The 23,011-nt window shown below is 41.7% G+C and overlaps 1 protein-coding gene across 1 annotated transcript in view; it reads right to left on the bottom strand.

The window, feature by feature from the left end:
- Window positions 1–21,648, bottom strand: part of LOC110498192 (MAM domain-containing glycosylphosphatidylinositol anchor protein 2) — a 185,227-nt gene extending 163,579 nt beyond the window's left edge. Inside the window, exon 1 of the mRNA XM_036955189.2 lies at window positions 20,667–21,648. Within this exon, the coding sequence (XP_036811084.1) occupies window positions 20,667–20,961 (295 nt within the window). The 5' untranslated portion in view covers window positions 20,962–21,648. The remainder of the gene's footprint in view (window positions 1–20,666) is intronic.
- Between the last annotated feature and the right edge of the window lie 1,363 nt (window positions 21,649–23,011).

The raw sequence follows: 23,011 nt of genomic DNA, 5'->3' as shown, positions 1-23,011 counted from the left end.
TCCTATGAAGCTTAATCTATTTGCCCTATATCCTACCCTGACTAGCTACCGTGCAACAAAAATGTATATAAAAATATATTATTTTTTTTGAGGGGCATCCAAACACCTGGAATGCTGGAGATTCAACCTTTTCATAAAATATTGAGTGGCAATGTAGAATGCATAATGATAGCAAGTTCCTAACGTGTAGCATTGAATATTAAAACCACTGTAATATCTTGAGTATTGTGTGTACTGTACATGATGTAGTCAAGTCATTAACCCTTGAAAGTCCAATTCTGACCCCTTTATACTCAAGTCGAGTCCAACAATCTTTGAAGCTACATTTCATAACGTTGAAAGCAACACAGAATCTTACAGTGTTGCACATTAGTAACTAGCTAATACAGTCTGTGTTGATGCAAAGAGAACCCCATTTAAGAGAGAGAACCCCATTTAAGAGAGAGAACCCCATTTAAGAGAGAGAACCCCATTTAAGAGAGAGAACCCCATTTAAGAAAGAGAACCCCATTTAAGAGATAGAACCCCATTTAAGAGAGAGAACCCCATTTAAGAGAGAGAACCCCATTTAAGACGCGGAAAGATCTAAAGGAAGTGAAAACAGCGGCATCAGCCCTTTCTACTCTCTGCCCTATAATGGTTTTGTGGATTGCGGTAAATTCGTCCTGCTACCTAAGTGTTGTAGCTAGCATGTTCAATCAACAAAGAGAGAGACTTTCTGACAAAATCACTAATAGTCGAGTCCAAGTCCAAGTCTTGAACAAATGTCCTTTGTTTTTTCTGGCATACACCCTTAACTGTAAACGCACCACGAAAGACGGCTTCAAACTAAAATCGTCCTTGGGAAGGACTGTCAAGGTTATATCTGGAAAGTGAATGTATTCATTGCTGCACATTATGTCTGATCAAACTCAAGCAGCCTGGAGAAAGATGCTGATGCATGGGAGACACTCTAAATGGCACACACTAAACGCAATTAAGGCCCATCAAGATGAAGGTCAGGGGCTGTTTGAACGGACCAAGACGATTAGTGCCTCAACATGGCGGTGTATTTAGAGCCCATGCTCTGCCAAGGACGCTGTGCTACTCCCCCTTTCTCAACTCTACTTCTTCCTAATTGTACTCATTCCTTTAAGTCCGTCCAACAAAACCAACCGTTTTGAGAGTGGAGGGAAACTCAAGGCAGGTCAGGTCAGCAATTCGAATGCCATCATACTGTTCTCTACTTACTGGCATTCTATCCACTTCCCTAAAGCACTTTAGTCAAAGTATCCTATGTGGAACGGACCGTGGGCCAAATGACTTCCAGTTACAAGTGTCGGGTAGAGAGACACTAAGAGTAGTTCTAAGATGAACAACTGGACGTAAAGATGTATTGGCAACATGGCTGCACGGAGACAAAACCCCTGTCGTAATCAACTCACGTGTGTTCCGTTTCTAGTTTCTGCATGATAGCAGAGCATATTGTGAAGAAAAAAATACATCTATCTAAATAAAATCGCTGAATGGTGTGTGTACATCACATCATGACACTTATCAAGACATATGTCCAACACATTAGTGATCACATTAATTCTCCTTTAAACATTTCCATTTTATGTGGTGAGTTTAGCAGAGCTTCCAAGCTGCTTTTTGGATGCATACACAGCTGAAGGTTAGGGGGACAACACAATGTTTCTACTAAACAATGAATGTCTGCACAAAAATGAAATCCCTGGTGAGTATTAAAGGGATAGACCGAACCACCCGACCCCGCCCCCCCACCCCACCCCGACCCCGCCCAGTTCCTCCAAAACACAGAGACCTAAACTTTCTGCTTTGTGGCCTCAGATCTGAATTTAACAGAATGTGAATGTTACATAATAGTGTAATACCAATATCCTATAAACATACACTTAATCCAGATACTGTGATCTTTTCCCAGAGGTAACGATTTTTCTCATCTCTAAGATAAAATGTTTTGATGTGGAATATTAATGCTGCCTAATACTATAATCTCTGCCTCGATCCTGCGGTCTGTAAACAGGGGTTACATACTTGTAATGTAAACAGAGATTTCTCTCACTCGTGTTTTATGTCTAATGTACTACAGCATTGACCCGAGTGGACGTCTGGTTGAAACACATGTTGGAGAAAAAAAAAGCTTTTCAGAATTCATCCGGTAATAACAATGTATGATTTTGTTTGTATCAATCTCTGGATGAACACTTTCAATGGCAAGTGATTTGAGTTTTTTGTGTTCCATTTATATACTTCAATAAAATAAAATCGGACATCGGTGGCAAACTCTCAACACCGCATCCTCTGTAGATCGTTTGTCTCTGTAGTTTAAACACAGAAATCTACCAATGTAGAACTGTTTTAGATTGTCAGAGACCATTACTAGTACTTACAAATCAATGCCACACACTGTACTCTTAAGAAAAATGGGTTCCAAAAGGGTTCCCATTTTTTTGGAACCCCATCTTTTGGAACCCCAAACAGCATTGCTTGCTGTTTGGGGTTTTAGGCTGGGTTTCTGTACAGCACTTTGAGATATCAGCTGATGTACGAAGGGCTATAGAAATAATTTTGATTTGATTTGATTCGGCTGTCCCCATTGTTTTCTGGGGAGAGAACAGGCAAACTGGTAAAGGAGGCGATGCACCTTCCTCTAATGGAATTCTGTCCTCTTTTTTCATGCTAATGTCTTGCAAAGGGCATATATGACGAGGGTAACGTTTAAGAATAATAATGGTGGGCTCTACCTCGTTGCACTTACAACCAATCTTTCGTTTTGTCTCATGTCGAACTGAAACCTTAGGCATGTGTTGGCATAAGTCGTTTTGTCTCATGTCGAACTGAAACCTTAGGCATGTGTTGGCATAAGTCGTTTTGTCTCATGTCGAACTGAAACCTTAGGCATGTGTTGGCATAAGTTGTTTTGTCTCATGTCGAACTGAAACCTTAGGCATGTGTTGGCATAAGTCGTTTTGTCTCATGTCGAACTGAAACCTTAGTAATGCGTTGGCTTGTCGTGGAAGTGAAGTGTGAGGTGCATGCCCGCGCTGGTTAACTGACACCATCTCTCCTCTTCTGGGATATTTACACACAATGTAGACCAAAGTGTGATGACAGATTTGCTCCCAAGCCGACTATGCCCCTAAGCCATTCTCCACGATGTCCATTCCTTTGCCTTTGATGAGACTGAGGTAGTTACTAGTTAAGGTGAAATACCATAGATAATAATTCACAGTCTGCAGTCAGGCACAAAATGAGGAGCGCCCATATTGCTCCCAGTAATCTGCAGTGCTATATCCTCATTAACAGTCATTACCACTTATTAACAGGCATTCCCTCTAAATCTACAGCTAATGACTTGATAAACACAGAAACAGAGAGAGCGCTAACCAAAACCCACTGGGGGTAACCTCCAATGTTACTTTTAGACTTTATAAGTCTCTCCCACGGTCTGCAGACTAGAGGCAATCTATCCAGCAGACTACACTGTAGAGCCACAAGGCTAAATAGAGAGTGTGGTACGCTCAGCCGAACACACCATTGGGTGCTCACTGCCTGCCCTCCAGGACATCTACAACACTAGGTTGTCATAGGAAGGCCATGAAGATCATCAAGGACCTCAGCCACCCGAACCACGGCCTGTTCTCCCCACCTCCATCGCTGTGTAGGAGTATCATGGCAAAAACTGTCAGACTGGCCAATAGCTCCTACCCCTGAGACCAACAGGCTGCTGAATAGCCAATAGGCAGCTACCTGCTCCTCCCTATCCCCCTCCTGCACCCCCGACTTCCCAAAACAACAGCCACCTACACGTTTCATTCTTTGTCAGAGTAAGGCTCTGTAGAATGCAGCTGTGTTGTACCGTAAGGGCTTTAGCAATGTTGTGGACAGTACTAAAAAGCTACAGCTATTTGTATCATCATGTTTATGTAAAACATATTGGTTCTGATGCTTGTACCTTATCAAGTCGTATTTCATTAATGATTCCTCGGGAATCAGTCCAGTCAATAATTCCATAACATTCTGAGAAACAGTATGTTACATAACCAAGTTCAATGCTGGGCTTTTTCTGGGTTTAATTAAATGTAGAGCTTGATATCCTCCTGATCCTAGAGAGGTTGGTGATGCTCCAACGTCCCGTCATCATAATGCCAAACGCTGAGCAGCACTTCCTTTTTGGCATAATAATAAAAGCAGTGACATAACAATATTTTAAAATATATATATATATATATATATATATATATATATATATATATATATATTCAGTAGTCGTCTGTGTTATTACTTAACCTTCCCATTTTCGAACCGGTCTAGTAAAATGGATTAGAAATGCAACAAAATATAGACTGAACAAAAAATATGCAAAACTGAGAACCGAATTTCGTTGAGGCATCTGCCCATCATAATAGTGAGATTATGAAGGTTTTTCCGTATCGGCTAGTTGATGGGAAGCTTTACACAGCACTTTGAAGTGATATTGATTGGATTGATATGATATGCTCTGAAAACATTGTTTCTCTGGACAAGCTCGAATCTACCTTTGTAAAGGAACCGTATCGTCACGGGTGGATGCCTCTCAAAGACTTTTAATATAAGCATTAATAATAGATGACATAGATGCTGCTCGAGGACTACATCAACAATATTTATGTATCCAAACTCCTTCTCATAAGATCATGGACACCATTACACCCAAGGGGAATTCTTTATGAGCATCGAATGATATGATGCTGTAGGAAATCTGCAAAGTGTACAGTTTCTGCAGTTGAAAATATATGCAGGATAAAAAATATCACATTTTGACACAGAAGGTACAAATAGCACTTGATCAAACACAATCAGAGGGAAAGTATTACTGGTTGAAAAAATATGCCTTATCGTGTATTAGACAGCAATGCCAACATACAGTGCCTTCAGAAAGTATTCACACCCCTTGACTTTTTCCACATCTTGTTGTGTTATAGTCTGAATTTAAAATGGATTAAATGGAGATTTCTGGGGGGGTCACTGGCCTACACGTAATGTCAAAGTGGAATTATGTTTTTTGAAAAGAATTAAAAAATAAAAGCTGAAATGTCTTGAGTCAATAATTAATCAACTCCTAAATAAGCCTAAATAACTTCAGGAGTAAACATTTGCTGAACAAGTCACATAATAAGTTACATGGACTCACTCTGTGTGTAATAATAGTGTTTAACAGGATCTTTTGAATGACTACCTCATCGCTGTACCCCACACATAAAATTATCTGTTAGGTCGCTCAGTCGAGCAGTGAATTTCAAACACAGATTCAACCACAAAGACCAGGGAGGTTTTCCAAAGCCTCGCAAATACTAATCTAATTGACAGAGTGAAAAGAAAGAATCCTGTACAGAATAAAAAATATTCCAAAACATGCATCCTGTTTGCAACAAGACACTAAAGTAAAACTGCAAAATATGTTGCAAAGAAATCTACTTTATGTCCTGAATACAAAGTGTCATAACGCAAATCCAACACATCACTGAGTAACACTCTTCATATTCTCAAGCATGGTGGTGGCTGCATCATGTTATGGGTATGCTTGTCATCGGCAAGGGAGTTTTTTATGATGAACAGAAACGGAATAGAAGTAAGAGCAGGCAAAATCCTAGAGGAAAAACTGGTTCAGTCTGCTTTCCATCAGACACAGAGACAAATTCACCTTTCAGCAGGACAATAACCTAAAACACAAGGCCAAATCTACACTGGAGTTGCTTACCAAGATGACATTGAATTCTCCTGAATGGCCTAGTTACAGTTTTGACTTAAATCGTCTTGAAAGTCTATGGCAAGACTTGAAAATGTCTGTCTAGCAATGATCAACAACCAACTTGACAGAGCTTGAAGAATTAAAAAAAGAATAATATGCAAATATTATATAATCCAGGAGTGCAACGCTCTTAGAGACTCACCAAGAAAGACTCACAGCTCTTAGAGACTCACCAAGAAAGACTCACAGCTCTTAGAGACTCACCAAGAAAGACTCACAGCTCTTAGAGACTCACCAAGAAAGACACACAGCTCTTAGAGACTCATCAAGAAAGACTCACAGCTCTTAGAGACTCATTAAGAAAGACACACAGCTCTTAGAGACTTACCCAGAAAGACTCACAGCTCTTAGAGACTCATCAAGAAAGACTCACAGCTCTTAGAGACTCACCAAGAAAGACTCACAGCTCTTAGAGACTTCCCCAGAAAGACACACAGCTCTTAGAGACTTACCAAGAAAGACTCACAGCTCTTAGAGACTCACCAAGAAAGACACACAGCTCTTAGAGACTCATCAAGAAAGACTCACAGCTCTTAGAGACTCATTAAGAAAGACACACAGCTCTTAGAGACTTACCCAGAAAGACTCACAGCTCTTAGAGACTCATCAAGAAAGACTCACAGCTCTTAGAGACTCACCAAGAAAGACTCACAGCTCTTAGAGACTTCCCCAGAAAGACACACAGCTCTTAGAGACTTACCAAGAAAGACTCACAGCTCTTAGAGACTCATCAAGAAAGACTCACAGCTCTTAGAGACTCATCAAGAAACACTCACAGCTCTTAGAGACTCACCAAGAAAGACTCACAGCTCTTAGAGACTCATCAAGAAAGACTCACAGCTCTTAGAGACTCACCAAGAAAGACTCACAGCTCTTAGAGACTCATCAAGAAAGACTCACAGCTCTTAGAGACTCATCAAGAAAGACTCACAGCTCTTAGAGACTCATCAAGAAAGACTCACAGCTCTTAGAGACTCATCAAGAAAGACTCACAGCTCTTAGAGACTCACCAAGAAAGACTCACAGCTCTTAGAGACTTACCAAGAAAGACTCACAGCTCTTAGAGACTTCCCCAGAAAGACACACAGCTCTTAGAGACTTACCAAGAAAGACTCACAGCTCTTAGAGACTCATCAAGAAAGACTCACAGCTCTTAGAGACTCATCAAGAAAGACTCACAGCTCTTAGAGACTCATCAAGAAAGACTCACAGCTCTTAGAGACTCATCAAGAAAGACTCACAGCTCTTAGAGACTCATCAAGAAAGACTCACAGCTCTTAGAGACTCACCAAGAAAGACTCACAGCTCTTAGAGACTTCCCCAGAAAGACACACAGCTCTTAGAGACTTACCAAGAAAGACTCACAGCTGTAATTGCTGCCAAAGGTGATTCTAACATGTATTGACTCAGGGGTGTGAATACTTATACAAATGAGATATTTCTTCATTTCATCTTCAATACATTTGCTAAAATGTCTAAAAACATGTTTTCACTTTGTCGTTATGGGGTATTGTGTGTAGATGGGTGAGAAAACATATATATTTAATCTGTGTTGAATTCAGGCTGTAACAACAAAATGTGGAATAAATCAAGGGGTATGAATACTTTCTGAAGGCACTGCACTGTATGTACTAATGTAGCCAGGATTCTGTTATGTTCATGTTTGTCTATCAATAATGCATGCAGAACCCATTGCCGTAGGGTTTATCAGAACCACAGTACTGTGCAAAGCCAGCCAATAATAATCTTTGGCTTTAACTGGTGGCCTCCAGATGTGAGGATGACTGATTTCTCCACTACACCCTCTGGTGCGTGAGTGGTGAGGAGGTGTCCTCTGCGTAATGAGGGTAATAACAGGAAGAAGGCGAGCTGGAAAAGAAGCAGGCCAGGCTGCCGGCCAAGCCTCACCACTCAATGTTATACGGGCCCACTCTCTCCGGAGGACACAGCAGTGGAAATGGACAGGGCATCTCCTTAAACCAATGGGATACATCACTGATTCTGATATCCTAAGATGTCCAATAGCAGTACCACCTGTGGCTATTTCATTCTTGTCCAGGCAAGTCACAAATATCATATACCATGTGACATGATATATCAATATATTGTAAATACAGTGCCATGCAGAACTACCCCACAAAGGCTTAAACTGACAGTCACGAAAGAGGTGTGTATTTTGCACAAAATCTGCCATCTGTCACCTTCAATTCATGTTTAAACTCGTATAGCCACTGTCAGAGATTGTCCCCTTGGAGAGAGATGTTAACAAGAGGTACTGTCAATGGGAAAAATGACTCGGATTTATCATGTTCAACTGAAGTTATAATAAACTGAACAAAATTATAAAAACGCAACGTGCAACAATTTCTACATTTTTACTGAGTTACAGTTCATTTAAGGAAATCAGCCAATTGAAATAAATTCATTGAAGCCTGAATATATGTATTTCACATGACTGGGCAGGGGTGCAGCCATGGGCGGGCCTTGGAGGGCATAGGGACACCCACTGGGGAGCCAGGCCCAGCCAATCAGAATGAGTTTTTTTTCCCACGAAAGGGCTTTATTACTGACAGAAATACAGAGAAATACTCCTCAGCACATCATGAAACATGAGACCAACACGTTACATGTTGCGTTTAGATTTTTGTTCGTATAATCAATTTCGACCATATGGACCATGTGACTAAGTGAAGTGTTTGGCGTTGTGTGGCAACGAATCAAAAGAAGATCTGCTAACGTCAACAGAATATCAGTGTCGGACTCTCTTAGTGCGAGTCAGCAGTCGAACACTGAACCCGCGGAAAGATAGTGGCTTTTTAACTTAATTGAGAGGGCTTCAGTTTTTCCTCATCTGTAACTGGCTTCTCCAGTGCTCTGTGAACCGAGCATTTGCCTAATCTGTGTGTGTTGATAACACATCCAGCACTCTCTCTCTCTCTGGCAGATGGCTTCCTAAGGCCAAAGAATGCCATTATGTGGGCAGTGCAGATTAACGAGGAACAAATGAGCAGATACATTAAGTCACACAATATCACTGTCTGTCAACAAACTGCTGTAGTTGTCCTTACATGCAATATATTCTATCCTATCATAAAATATATAATATCCTATATGTAATACATTCAACAATATTTCAGTCAATGAGAGGGATGTGAATGCAATAACAATGTAAATACCAAGATGTGGTGAAAATAAGGTTGTGTAAGAGACCTATTTTCCATGTTCCAACCAACCGTATAATAGAGTAATTCATATGTGTGGTTATGTAACTGTGTATCACAACAATCTTGACTCTTTAGCAGATGATAATTAGCTGGGAAACAGAGGGGAGAAGAAATCAAAAATATTATTACATTACAATGAATTATTGAATTATGGAGACTTTTCATTGCGAGTCAGATAATCCTCAAAATACTACTGAAAATCACCCCGTCCAACTGTTCACTTTTATTCCTGTCTTGACCTCGCCGTTAGCCTCTCGGGTGGCTTCTTATGCTCAAAGTATCGATGGTGAAGATACCATGTTCAGAGCTGCTCATTACAGTAATTTAATTCCAAATGAAAATAAATAGTCAGCGAAAAATATATACTTAGTATAATGGGTACTGTGCTCTCAACCTCCAACCACCTCTCAATATCACAGAAATATATATTTCAAAGCTTGGCTTCTCTTCAGTGGACAGTGTGAACAAGCACTGTGGAAAACCACGTTACGAAAAGTGCAGCAATCATCTTTATCTACACAGGTTATTTGCAGACCCGCATGGGGTCAAATAGTATTTGTTTTCTTTAGCTGTGCTTGATTGAGCTTGGCTGGCTCAGTGGAACGAACGGTCTCAGAAATGCAAACCCTGTCCATCTGGCACTCCAAGGAAGGCTCAATCAAATGCTCAAAGAGTATTTTAAAGACAATCAATACTGTTTGGACACAGTTCCGGTTATTTGTACAGGCCTCAGCTGTTCCAGCATTCTGTTCTTAAGCTCTTAGGGATCCTAGAGGTTTCCCTCTTGTCTGTCGCTGTGCAAAGTCAGCTGTGCTCGTTGGGACTGACGTCAAACAGTGACCTGACGTCATCCGACCTGATCCCCGAGCGATGGGATTAACCCCTGGTACAGTATATGCATTGTTGCTTTCACTGACCCAGCATCACCAGTCATTTTAATCACAGCAGTCCCTGTAATGCTGAGCAATGCATGCTCGAGATGTGACAAGTGTCTTCATAATACAATCTAATGGCAGCAGCCGCTTTAAAAATACACTTTTCTCTGTGAACAATGACTATTTTTGTTTGCAGAGGCTAGCGAAAGGAAGGATGGAGCGATTGTTTGTCCTGTGAAGTATCTTATTCTGCGGTAGTGTGCTGTAACTAAAGTACATTACCGCCTCATCACAGCTAAATGATTCATGAAAATGATCACTGGGACATTTTTGATTCTCTGGTCTGCAGATGGTTGAACCGACAGTACAGTACTGCTGCACCAACAAGGCATAATGTACTGTGTTAAAGCATGGAAGACTGACTTGAAGCATTCAGGCTCAGGGGTCAATGTTCACACCACCCACTGAAAGACTGCAGACTGATCGTATGCCTTCGAGAAAAGCCTTATTGTTACTTGAACTGAGCCGAATGCTCCACATAGCAGCGTATACTTCTGTTTGTTGCAGTGTGTTCCCAAGGCGATTAACTAACTGAATGTGACTAGGGAATCGGGTATCTCTGCGGCCCGTGGTTATAAGTTTGTGTCGATTACATGAGGCAGAGGCGACGTCATCAATGAAAAAGGGTTGAAGATGTGGGCATATGTTTGTGTAGAAAAATCTGAATGAATTTGACCTGCCTTTATTCAGTAACACAGTATCTAGTCTTGTGTTACCATACTCCCCAAGTGTAGGAAGCCTGGAGCTGAGGCTACAGCGTATCTGACCGATGGATCAAGTCTACCCCTCTGAGGATCTGTAGAATAGAGAGAAGCAGGTGGGTGAGAGAAGGCTCATTTGAATATGGTTCACACTGCTAGGGAGTGAGAGGGCCCGGATCCAAGAGAATTGGATGAAGAACTAAGAACTTAAGAAAAGGCCAAAAAAATATATATATATGAATCTTTCGCAAATCAGCATTAATTTGAATAGCTTAGAAGTACATTTCATGTCTACGCCATTTTCAATGTTTTGTAGACTTCAAAAGCATTGAAAGAAACGGAAAGCTATGCAACTATATTTTAATGCTGCAGAGATTTATTTGATTTACGGCATTTAATGTAAGCTGCAATTAAATCATTGTCAGCAGCAAATGTACATGATGTATGCCTACTGTCACAGCAGTAATTTACTGAACACTACAAGATACTGTAAAAATCACAATCTTAGTTTGCTACAACAACAAAAAGTCTAAATGTTACACAGCTTTAATTTTTTTTTACAAAAAATCATGATTTCCTCACAAGGTATGAACATAACCTACACCATTAGAAAAACATTTTCAAAAAGGTTCTTTAGCTGTCCCCAAGTGAAAACCCTTTTTGGTTCCACATAGAACCCTTTTGGTTTCCAAGTAGAACTCTGGGGAAATCAAAAAAGGTTATTTAAACAGTTCTACTATTGGGACACCCAAAGAACCCTTTCAGGTTCCCAAGTGGCTCCATTTTTTTTTCAAAGAGTGTATGTGTAAATGTGGCATGTACAGGGCATGAGTTGGGTGGGCAGTCTGTTTGTTTTTCTATGTTGGTTTTTGAGTTCGGCCTAGTATGGTTCTCAATCAGAGGCAGCTGTCAATTATTGTCCCTGATTGAGAATCATACTTAGGTAACCTTTTCCACCTGGGTTTCGTGGGTGTTTATTTCCTGTTTAGTGTTTGTCATTACGGGACTGTTCGTTTGTTGCTTATTGTTTTTGTTCAGTGTTCATTTTGCTTCATTAAATTATGGACACTTACCACGCTGAGTTTTGGTCCACCGATCCTTCTCGTTACTCCTCCTCAGAAGAGGAGGATGAGATCCCTGGCAGAAACACCCACCACAAAAGGACCAAGCAGCGTGGTAACGGGCAGCAGCAGCGATCGCAAGACTCCTGGACTTGGGGGGAGATTCTGGACGGCAAGGGACCCTGGGCACAGGCTGGAGAATATCGCCACCCCAAGGCTGAGCTGGAGGCAGCGAGAGCCGAGAGGCGGTGGTATGAGGAGGCAGAACGGTGGCGCGGCTGGAAGCCCGAGAGGCAGCCCCAAAAATGTATTGGGGGGGGCACACGGGGAGTGTGGCGAAGGCAGGTAGGAAACCTGCGCCAACTTCCCGTGCTTACTGGAGAGAGAGAGAGGGACCGGGCATGCTCCATGTTATGCCGTGAGGCGCACGGTGTCCCCGGTGCGTGTGCATAGACTGGTGCGGTACATCCCAGCGCCTTGTATCAGCCAGGCTAGAGTGGGCATCGAGCCAGGTGCCATGAAGCCGGCTCAGCACATCTGGTCTCCAGTGCGTCTCCTCTGGCCGGTATACATGGCACCAGCCTTGCGCATGGGGTCCCCGGTTCGCCAGCACAGCCCAGTGCGGGCTATTCCACCTCGCCGCACTGGCCTGGCTATGGGGAGCATTCAACCAGGTAAGGTTGGGCAGGATCGGTGCTCAAGAGCTACAGTGCACCTTCACGGTCCGGTCTGTCCGGTGCCACCTCCACGTACCAGCCCTCCGGTGCTCCCGTCTGTCCTGAGCTGCCAGAGTCGCCCGTCTGTCCTGAGCTGCCAGAGTCGCCCGTCTGCCCTGAGCTGCCAGAGTCTCCTGTCTGCCCTGAGCTGCCAGAGTCTCCCGTCTGCCCTGAGCTGCCAGAGTCTCCCGTCTGCCCTGAGCTGCCAGAGTCTCCCGTCTGCCCTGAGCTGCCAGAGTCTCCCGTCTGTCCTGAGCTGCCAGAGGCGCCAGTCCTGAGCTGCCAGAGGCGCCAGTCTGTCCTGAGCAGCCAGAGGCGCCAGTGTGTCCTGAGCCGCCAGAGGCGTCAGTCTGTCCTGAGCCGCCAGTCAGCCAGGAGCTGCCAGAGCCGCCAGTCAGCCAGGAGCTGCCAGAGCCGTCAGTCAGCCAGGAGCTGCCAGAGCCGTCAGTCAGCCAGGAGCTGCCAGAGCCGTCAGTCAGCCAGGAGCTGCCAGAGCCGTCAGTCAGCCAGGAGCTGCCAGAGCCGTCAGTCAGCCAGGAGCTGCCAGAGCTGTCAGTCAGCCAGGAGCTGCCAGAGCTGCCTGTCACGCCGGCGATGCCAGAATCGCCCTTCACTCCAGCGCTGCCAGAGCCTTCCTCCTGTCCGGCGCTACCGGAATCTTCCGTCCATCAGGCGCTGCCGGAATCTCCCGTCCATTCGAGACCCGTGGCGAGGGTCCCCAGTCCAAGGTCGGTGGCGAGGGTCGCCGCTCTTAAGAGGCCACGGAGGCCAATAAATAGGCGGAGACGGACTAGGGTGGAGTGGGGTCCACGTCCCGCGCCAGAACCGCCACCGCGGACAGACACCCACCCAGCTAGACCCTCCCCTATAGGTTTAGGTTTTGCGGCCGGAGTCCGCACCTTTGGGGGGGGGGGGGGGGGGGTACTGTCACGTTCTGACCATAGTTCTGCTATTTTATCTTTGTTTTAGTATGGTCAGGGCGTGAGTTGGGTGGGCAGTCTGTTTGTTTTTCTATGTTGGTTTTTGAGTTCGGCCTAGTATGGTTCTCAATCAGAGGCAGCTGTCAATTGTTGTCCCTGATTGAGAATCATACTTAGGTAACCTTTTCCACCTGGGTTTCGTGGGTATTTATTTCCTGTTTAGTGTTTGTCATTACGGGACTGTTCGTTTGTTGCTTATTGTTTTTGTTCAGTGTTAATTTTTCTTCATTAAATTATGGACACTTACCACGCTGCGTTTTGGTCCTCCGATCCTTCTCGCTACTAGATCCCTGACAGACACCATAATCTTTGACACCATACTTGTGCCAACACTCCAGAGGCAACCATTAGCACCTCAAAAATCCTTCCAGGATGACAATTAATTCAGGCCTTTGTTCTCTTTTTGTCAAACCCATTTAACTTAAACGTTTTACTTGATCTTAAATAAGACACAAAATGAGTTTAAGAAAAAGGCTGATCAAAGGTAAACCTGCTTTCAGAATGAAAGTAGTGAGGTTTACCATTATCAGGCGAAGCCTCTGAATACATAAGAATTACTATGCATAGTGCATATTTCAAAGCAGTGATATTGTAATTAGGGGCCGAGGAGTGAGTATTAATGTTTGGTATTGGCTGTGACGGAAAAGATGCTGACAGCATAATATTCCTCCAGATTCGTGCAGTACACTATACTACATTAATACCTGAAGTTTGTCGTTAATGGCAGAGAGAATTTGATCACATAAAACTTTATCTTGGCAAACAGTTGCCTACAGATAAACACGTGCAGACAGTAACAACGTGGCAAATCTACAAAACCCTCTTTATGTATTCACCCAAAAAATAAAACCGCATTGTCAAAGTAGCCTAAACTATCAGCAATGTTGCCCAATATAAAATGTGGTGGGGGAATAAGCTGTGGGGAATGAGTTGGAAAATATCAATGAACTGATTGATTCAAACACGGACTAATTTCTGTGTTGGCCTGGTACTGCTTCTAAAGATGTGAACTGTAAGTCCTCCAAGGGCACAATATTGCATAAACACGGCTAAACCCAGTACTGTAACACCATATGTGACCAACAGCAGTTGGGTGATTCTCATGAAACCAGTTTTATGTCTGTAGCAAATTGAGTAACAAACCCCATGATGCATCTACAAAAATCAACTCTCATTTGGAAGACTAAGATGTCTAGTTTTTTGGCAAAGTGTATTATTTTAAATACATTTTACATTTTCGACTGAAGTTTGATACATTTTCACCACAAATTGTCATTACCAAAATGTGTCTGAAATAAATTATTGAATAATTTTATTCAATTTTACTTTAGAAAAGCCTAATTTATTTGAATAAAACACAACATATGGTGCTGTGGTTTGTCCATAAATCATACAAATTGTATACTCGTTGAAGTTAACATTAAACTATACTATTTACTTTGTAAAAACACAGTGTCTGTGGACATGGGGGTCTCATTACCGTAACACTTTTTAAAGTTCATGTAAAAACGCCAATAAATGTTTAAAATTAAATTAGATTCACCCATGATGCATCATCTAGAGTAGTCCTTAGATGAGCACAAGTTCATTTATTTGCTTATATACTTTCAGAATGAGGTTCTTATTCTCAAACACCCCTTTACCCCACTTGGCCTTCTCATTACCGAAATGGGATAAAAAGCTCAATTTGGGAAAATGTCAGATAACCATTACCTTAACAACATGGAGGCAATAATGGGCCTTAGTGAAGTGGGCAAATTGTTTACTGACTCATAATAATGTGCCTCCTATTATTTACAGGTTGACCTAAGGGCCTCTCATTACCGAAACACAAATTTCTCATTACCACGTTATTTTTAGGTCCGTTTTGGTAATGAAAACCTTAAATTAGGTCATGATAATAAGCTAATTATAATGTATGTGCTCTGCTGGTAACTTTGTTTTATCTACTAGGACCACTCCCTAAACCTATTGTATACATTTTTGGTTAAAAAATAGTTTAAAAAGTTATATGATTAAGTAGGGTTTGTCAAGAAATATGGATTGTATAAACCCCGTTTAACTAACTTTAAGCCTCAATCAGCAGTTTGGGTTTCGGCAAAGAGCAACCCCATCACTTAAAGTAGGAGCTGTTTTCACACTTACATATGCTGTTGTTTGATACCCCAGTTTTAGATCATTTATATGCATTTTGTGTTATGCAGTTTGCCCAAAGGATCCCATTCAATCCAGAATATCTAAAAAATACCTTACAACACAAATATTCACATCCTAATACACCAATACTACTTGTAAAAACTTTGGATGAAGTATTACTTTTGTTACATTTAGGTCCACTTTTGACTTTTGAAAATACATGCATGTAATTACAGTACTTTAATAAATTGCATTAAGATCAGTGATTTTTGTATAATAGCAAACTGATACAAATCAGTGAAAATGTTCATGACAAACTATGCACACACATTACTGAAACATGCAGTCTCATCTCTGATACCTGCTCATCATTACAGTAATGCACCCATATTTAGGAAATAATCAAAAAATAAAACAAGCAATTTTGGCGTAATCAGATAGTGTGACTTTGGTTCTTTATCTAGATGTGTGAAAATCAATACAATTATAAAATAACATGCATATAGACAAGTGATTATGACAACAATAACAAAAGGTTGTGTTACAATAATGAGAAATTACGAAATACATCTTAATAATTACATTTTCAGTGTTGAGTTCAACTCAGGCCTTTTCATAAGGGGAGCAATGTTAAAAAATACTAGAAAGTGATTTGTTTATTACTTTTTGGAATTTGAAAACTGTTGCGGTAATGATCATTTCTGTGTTGGTAGTTGTGGAAATTGTGGTCAAATGCATAATATTTTATTTTAAAAATATGCATAATAATTATTAAATAAAAAAGTAAAGATCCTAATCTCAGTGATCTAAGAGGAAAATTAGTGAAAAATGACACCTGAGAATTTTGGGGTCAAATGTCAGTTTCGTGAGAATGACCCAGTTGTGGCTAGTATTTGAGAATTATTGCAGAACTAATGCTTTGTAGATTATAGCTCTTAGGGGTGGGTGGTCAAAAGGGACGTCAGGGGAAAAAGACCAATCACAACCCTAAGTGATGTAGACCCACAACTGTACACCCTAAGTGATGTAGACCTACTACAGTACACCCTAAGTGATGTAGACCTACTACAGTACACCCTAAGTGATGTAGACCCACTACAGTACACCCTAAGTGATGTAGACCCACTACAGTACACCCTAAGTGATGTAGACCCACTACAGTACACCTTAAGTGATGTAGACCCACTTCAGTACACCCTAAGTGATGTAGACCTACTACAGTACACCCTAAGTGATGTAGACCCACTACAGTACACCCTAAGTGATGTAGACCCACTACAGTACACCCTAAGTGATGTAGACCCACTACAGTACACCCTAAGTGATGTAGACCCACTACAGTACACCCTAAGTGATGTAGACCTACTACAGTACACCCTAAGTGATGTAGACCCACTACAGTACACCCTAAGTGATGTAGACCCACTACAGTACACCCTAAGTGATGTAGACCCACTACAGTACACCCTAAGTGATGTAGACCTACTACAGTACACCCTAAGTGATGTAGACCCACTACAGTACACCCTAAGTGATGTAGACCCACTACAGTACACCCTAAGTGATGTAGACCCACTACAGTACACCCTAAGTGATGTAGACCCACTACAGTACACCCTAAGTGATGTAGACCCACTACAGTACACCCTAAGTGATGTAGACCCACTACAGTACACCCTAAGTGGGTTTGCTGTTATGCCAATTTGGCCTGATGTTATTATGGTGCTATATTCCTATTATAGAAGTATATTAATAATGCACCAATAGCCACCGGAAGCTATAAGAAAAAAGCGTTGTACATTTTCCTCTAATTTGGATGGTTCCCTGTACAATAGCAAATCATCCTTCCTTTAAGCAACACCATATGGCGTCTGTCATATCCCAGTAGGAAAACCCTCACAAAGGTTGGGTCACGTGTAACATATGGCAAAACAGTGCTGCTTGGTTGAGCAATATATATACTACAGCTTTGGTCAAAAGGTCTGGAACTTTTTGCTCGTCCTCAACCTGTACCCAGAGAATAGCTGATTGGTCCAGCTGTTCTCCATCAACTGCTACATGTGGCAGAATAATCCTGAAAGCCTCACAGGCCTTTGTTAAAAATGTTCCCCCGTTTGCATTGGGGTTTGTGTATTGGGAACTTGTTAAGACGGGGAAAAGTGTAGACTCCCTGTATGTGAGTGGACTACAGTCAATGCCAAGAGGTCTGAACCTTTATGGTACAGGTGACAGTGCCCTCGACGCACCCCATAACCACAGGCAGGGCTCCTGATTCATTCCCAACTCTGGCTACTGGCCACCCCATGGTTTTAAGTTAAACAATGAATCAAATATGGCACAACATAAAGTCAGTTTTACACAATTCCTGACATTTAATCCTAGTAAAAATTCCTTGTCTTAGGATAGTTAGGATCACCACTTTATTTTAAGAATGTGAAATGTCAGAATAATAGCAGAGAGAATGATTTATTTCAGCTTTTTATTTATTTCATCACATTCCCAGTGGGGTCAGAGGTTTCCATATAGTCAATTAGTATTTGGTAGCATTGCCTTGAAATGGTTTAACTTTGGTCAAATGTTTTGAGTAGCCTTCCACAACCTTCCCACAATAAGTTTGGTGAATTTTGGCCCATTCCTCCTGACAGAGCTGGTGTAACTGAGTCAAGTTTGTAGGCCTCCTTGCTCGCACACACTTTTTCAGTTCTGCCCACAAATGTTCTATAGGACTGAGGTCAGGGCTTTGTGATGGCCACTCCAATACCTCGACTTTGTTGTCTTTAAGCTATTTTCCACAACTTCGGAGGTATGCTTGGGGTCATTGTCCATTTGGAAAAAACATTTGCAACCAAGCTTTAACTTCCTGCCCGATGTCTTGAGATGTTGCTTCGATATATCCACATAATTTTCCTGCCTCATGATGCCATCTATTTTGTGAAGTGCACCAGTCACTCCTGCAGCAAAGCACCCCCACAACATGATGCTGCCACCCCCGTGCTTCACGGTTGGGATGGTGTTCTTCGTCTTGCAAGCTTCGCCCTTTTTCCTCTAAACATAACGATGGTCATAATGGCCAAACAGTTATATTTTTGTTTCATCAGACCAGAGGACATTTCTCCAAAAAATACGATCTTTGTCCCCATGTGCAGTTGCAAACCGTAGTCTGGGTTTTTATGGCGGTTCTAGAGCAGTGGCTTCTTCCTTGCTGAGCGGCCTTACGGGTTATGTAGATATAGAACTTGTTTTACTGTGGATATATTTACTTTGTACCTGTTTCCTCCAGAATCTTCACAAGGTCCTTTGCTGTTGTTCTGGGATTGATTTGCACTTCTCGAACCAAAATACGTTAATCTCTAGGAGACAGAACGCGTCTCCTTCCTGAGCGGTATGACAGTTGCGTAGTCCCATGGTGTTTATACTTGCGTACTATTGTTTGTACAGATGAACGTGGTACCTTCAGGCATTTGGAAATTGCTCACAAGGATGAACCAGACTTGTGAAGGTGCATCTTTTTCTAAGGTCTTGGCTGAATTCTTTTGATTTTCCCATGATGTCAAGCAAAGAGGCACTGAGTTTGAAGGTAGGCCTTGAAATACATCCACAGGTACACCTCCAATTGACTCAACTGATGTCAATTAGCCTCTCAGAAGCTTCTAAAGCCATGACATAATTTTCTGGAATTTTCCAAGCTGTTTAAAGGCACAGTCAACTTAGTGTATGTAAACTTCTGACCCACTGAAATTGTGATACAGTGAATTAGTTAAAGTTAAATAATCTGTCTGTAAACTATTGTTTGAAAAATTACTTGTGTCATGCACAAAGTAGATGACCTAACCGACTTGCCAAAACTATAGTTTGGAGTGGTTGAAAAACTAGTTTTAATGACTCCAACCTAAGTGTATGTAAACTAGTTTTAATGACTCCAACCTAAGTGTATGTAAACTAGTTTTAATGACTCCAACCTAAGTGTATGTAAACTAGTTTTAATGACTCCAACCTAAGTGTATGTAAACTAGTTTTAATGACTCCAACCTAAGTGTATGTAAACTAGTTTTAATGACTCCAACCTAAGTGTATGTAAACTAGTTTTAATGACTCCAACCTAAGTGTATGTAAACTAGTTTTAATGACTCCAACCTAAGTGTATGTAAACTAGTTTTAATGACTCCGACCTAAGTGTATGTAAACTAGTTTTAATGACTCCAACCTAAGTGTATGTAAACTAGTTTTAATGACTCCGACCTAAGTGTATGTAAACTAGTTTTAATGACTCCGACCTAAGTGTATGTAAACTTCCGACTTCAACTGTATACAGTCATGGGACTGACAGAGAATCTGACAGAGAATCTGGGGGGGGGGGGGAATTCTCAATACCAGTGATTTGATCTTGTAAAATGATTAGTCTCTGGGAACGACATTGAGCTAATGATTATTAATAGGCAATAAAATGGGGTAATGAAACTATTTCAAGATAATTTCTGGGTCTTGGTTTTAAAGGCCCACAATCGCATTATTGCTCATATAAAATGATTTTCACATTCCAAACTTCAACATTCAATTTACCCTTTTCTCTAACCATTCTGATTTGATAGACTCCAACATTTAGATATACCAATAAGGATTTGTATACATGATTCCATCCAATTCCACCAGCTCTACACGTCAGATTCGATGTTGATGCCTTTGCCAGGCTCTTGCTGCCTAGGGTGGTAGATGAGGCTTGGCAATCGGTCTTGGGTTGATGCCAGTCGATTTACAGCACGCACTAACGCTGTGGTGGTGGAATAATATAAGTTTGGACCAATAAAATCACATAATCGATTGGATATCGTTGTTTTTTTAACGCTCAGAAACAGTGCCAATGCTACGCTGGTGCGTTCCTTAACCAGCCATGCACCATAGGTTTGAATAGCCCAATGCCCTGAGAGCACCTGTGGTTTCAGCGAGCCAGCGTCTTAATGATGACATAGAGTACATATAGGCTACCTGTTGTAGTTTACAATTCTACAGAAAACAGAGCTGCACCGTACAGCATGCATTTTGCATTCGACTCAATTTTCACAAGGTCAAGTTGGTGGTATTAATGATAGCTGTTGGGTATTTAGAAATGCATTTGGCTTACCATAGACTCCTTGGCAATGAATGCCCTCCAAAAAGATGTTGAACAGCCACAAGAGACCGAAAACTAAACCCATCTTCACGTTAATGTCAACATATCCACTTCGATGGTGATAGGTTCTTCCCAAGGCGAGATGCAGCCTGTCCGAACTCAGTTCCCGCGGTTCCGCACCAGGATTCAGCGTAAATCTGGTTGAGACACCATTGACACCGGGTAACGAATGTTTATTTGATGCTCTATGAAATGAATTTGATTCTGTCAATATTTCAGTGGGAGCAGGGACAGCAGGTAATAGCATAAATGATTCACAGCGATGGATAACAACTGGTAAATGTTGTGCCTACAATGGCACATCAGTCAAAATCGCCAATGTCCGTGCATACTTTGAAGCCTCAACAGGATCTCCTTGATTGTGACATTGTAAAAGTAACCGAGAATGCAACGCCGATAATTCTTTCGAGAAAACGCTTATACCGATTCCTGCAGCTTCCATTGCTAAACGGAGATTAAAGACATTCTGATATCCACTTGCGGCTTTCCCTCCCTCTCAAAGGCTTGCCATAGTGTTCGGAGGACAGCGAGGCAAAAGGTTTTCCTAGAAGCTGACACTGAGCCGCTGGATGTGACGCGTTCATGCTAGCACTATGGCCAAAGACCGTGAACGTGCCATCCCCGGCGGATAATAAATCCCGGTTTTAGAAGCGTATTTGACTCATGATGCAGGTTACCTAAAACCTCGAGTTTGTGTCTCTCGAAATAGCAAACGACGATTCGTCGTTACGTGCGCGTTTTAATCTGAAAGTGTCTTGTACAAATTATTATTTGAAGAGGATGTGTTGGTTCTGAGATGGTCAGTAATGCTGTGCACTACGTACTGCGCTGAAACGACAAGCCTCCGCTTCCCGCTGACACCTAGTGCATGACTCCTCATAGTCCGGGGCCTTAGCGAAAACAAGGGTATGAAGCAGATACAAGCATGGAATTTGGTACAAACATACCGCAGGTGATATGAAACATCCCAGAGGGGGTGCCAATTTCAAACTGAAAAAGGAAGCAAGTTATCAGGAAAATTCCAAATGGCTGCCATAATAGCTATTTGACCATTAAACACTGTAATGCAACAGATAAAAGCATTACATTTGGAATAAACATTTCTCAGATCATATGAAAACATCCTAGAAGGGCTGGCCATTTCAAAATTGACCAGGAAGCATAATTAAAAATGGCCGCTGATGGAGACAGTAGTACATCCATAGTCATATTTAAAACAGCTTATTATGTGATTTTTTTTTTTTTTTACAAAAATAACTAAATCAAGTAATAATACATCCAATGTATTCCATAAATTCTGATTAGTGCAGAAAATACTTAGGGCCCTGGTTCACATATACCAGCACAATGGCATAATGTAGTGTATGATAATCCAGCATCCTGGCATTGAGTTTTCTGCATGCTTTGTCAGCCTCAGGTAAGAGTGTCAATAAAAGTGTCAAGGAATCAACTGTTTTAGCCCATCCAAATCGTTCTGGTGAAGGTGCTAATTAGATGGATTCAGACCTATTGACAAAATGCTTGTTTGGTACGCTGCTGGGTTTGAATGTTGCAACAGTGCAGCTTGTGTCAAAGACCCCAGACACCCCTGTCATAGACTGTTCTCTCTACAACCGCAATGGCAAGCAGTACTGGAGTGCCAAGTCTAAGACAAAAAGGCTTCTCAACAGTTTTTACCCCCAAGCCATAAGACTCCTGAACAGGTAATCAAATGGCTACCCGGACTATTTGGATTGTGCCACCCCCCCAACCCCTCTTTTACGCTACTGCTACTCTCTGTTCATCATATATGCATAGTCACTTTAACCATATCTACATGTACATACTACCTCAATCAGCCGACTAACCGGTGCCTGTATATAGCCTCGCTACTGTTATTTTTCACTGTCTTTTTACTGTTGTTTTTATTTCTTTACTTACCTATTGTTCACCTAATACCTTTTTTGCACTGTTGGTTAGAGCTTGTAAGTAAGCATTTCACTGTAAGGTCTACCTACACCTGTTCTTTTCAGCGAACATGACAAATAAACTTTGATTTGAAAAGCTATTGTTAGTTATTAGGATTTCTGAGAAAGTCAGAACTTACATAGAAGCTTGGTTATCTTCACAACTTTTTTTCGGATGACTTGTCCTTGTCTCTTGAGATTTTGGCATCAAAGGACGAGGGCACGGTGGGTAGGAATCTACAGCGTTCAGGCCTAGCAGATCAGATATTTGGGTTTTTCAGGTTAAGCATTCCGTTATTTTAAAGGACTGGAGGACATGGGTCTTTCTCATGAGAGAAAAACTCGTCCAGG

This window comes from Oncorhynchus mykiss, chromosome 19 (genome assembly GCF_057628025.1).
Source record: "Oncorhynchus mykiss isolate SJ-2025 chromosome 19, ASM5762802v1, whole genome shotgun sequence".
In the NCBI taxonomy this organism is placed as follows: Eukaryota; Metazoa; Chordata; class Actinopteri; order Salmoniformes; family Salmonidae; genus Oncorhynchus; species Oncorhynchus mykiss.
Note: the sequence above shows the minus strand (reverse complement) of the source record. Positions and strands in the feature narration are given on the sequence as shown.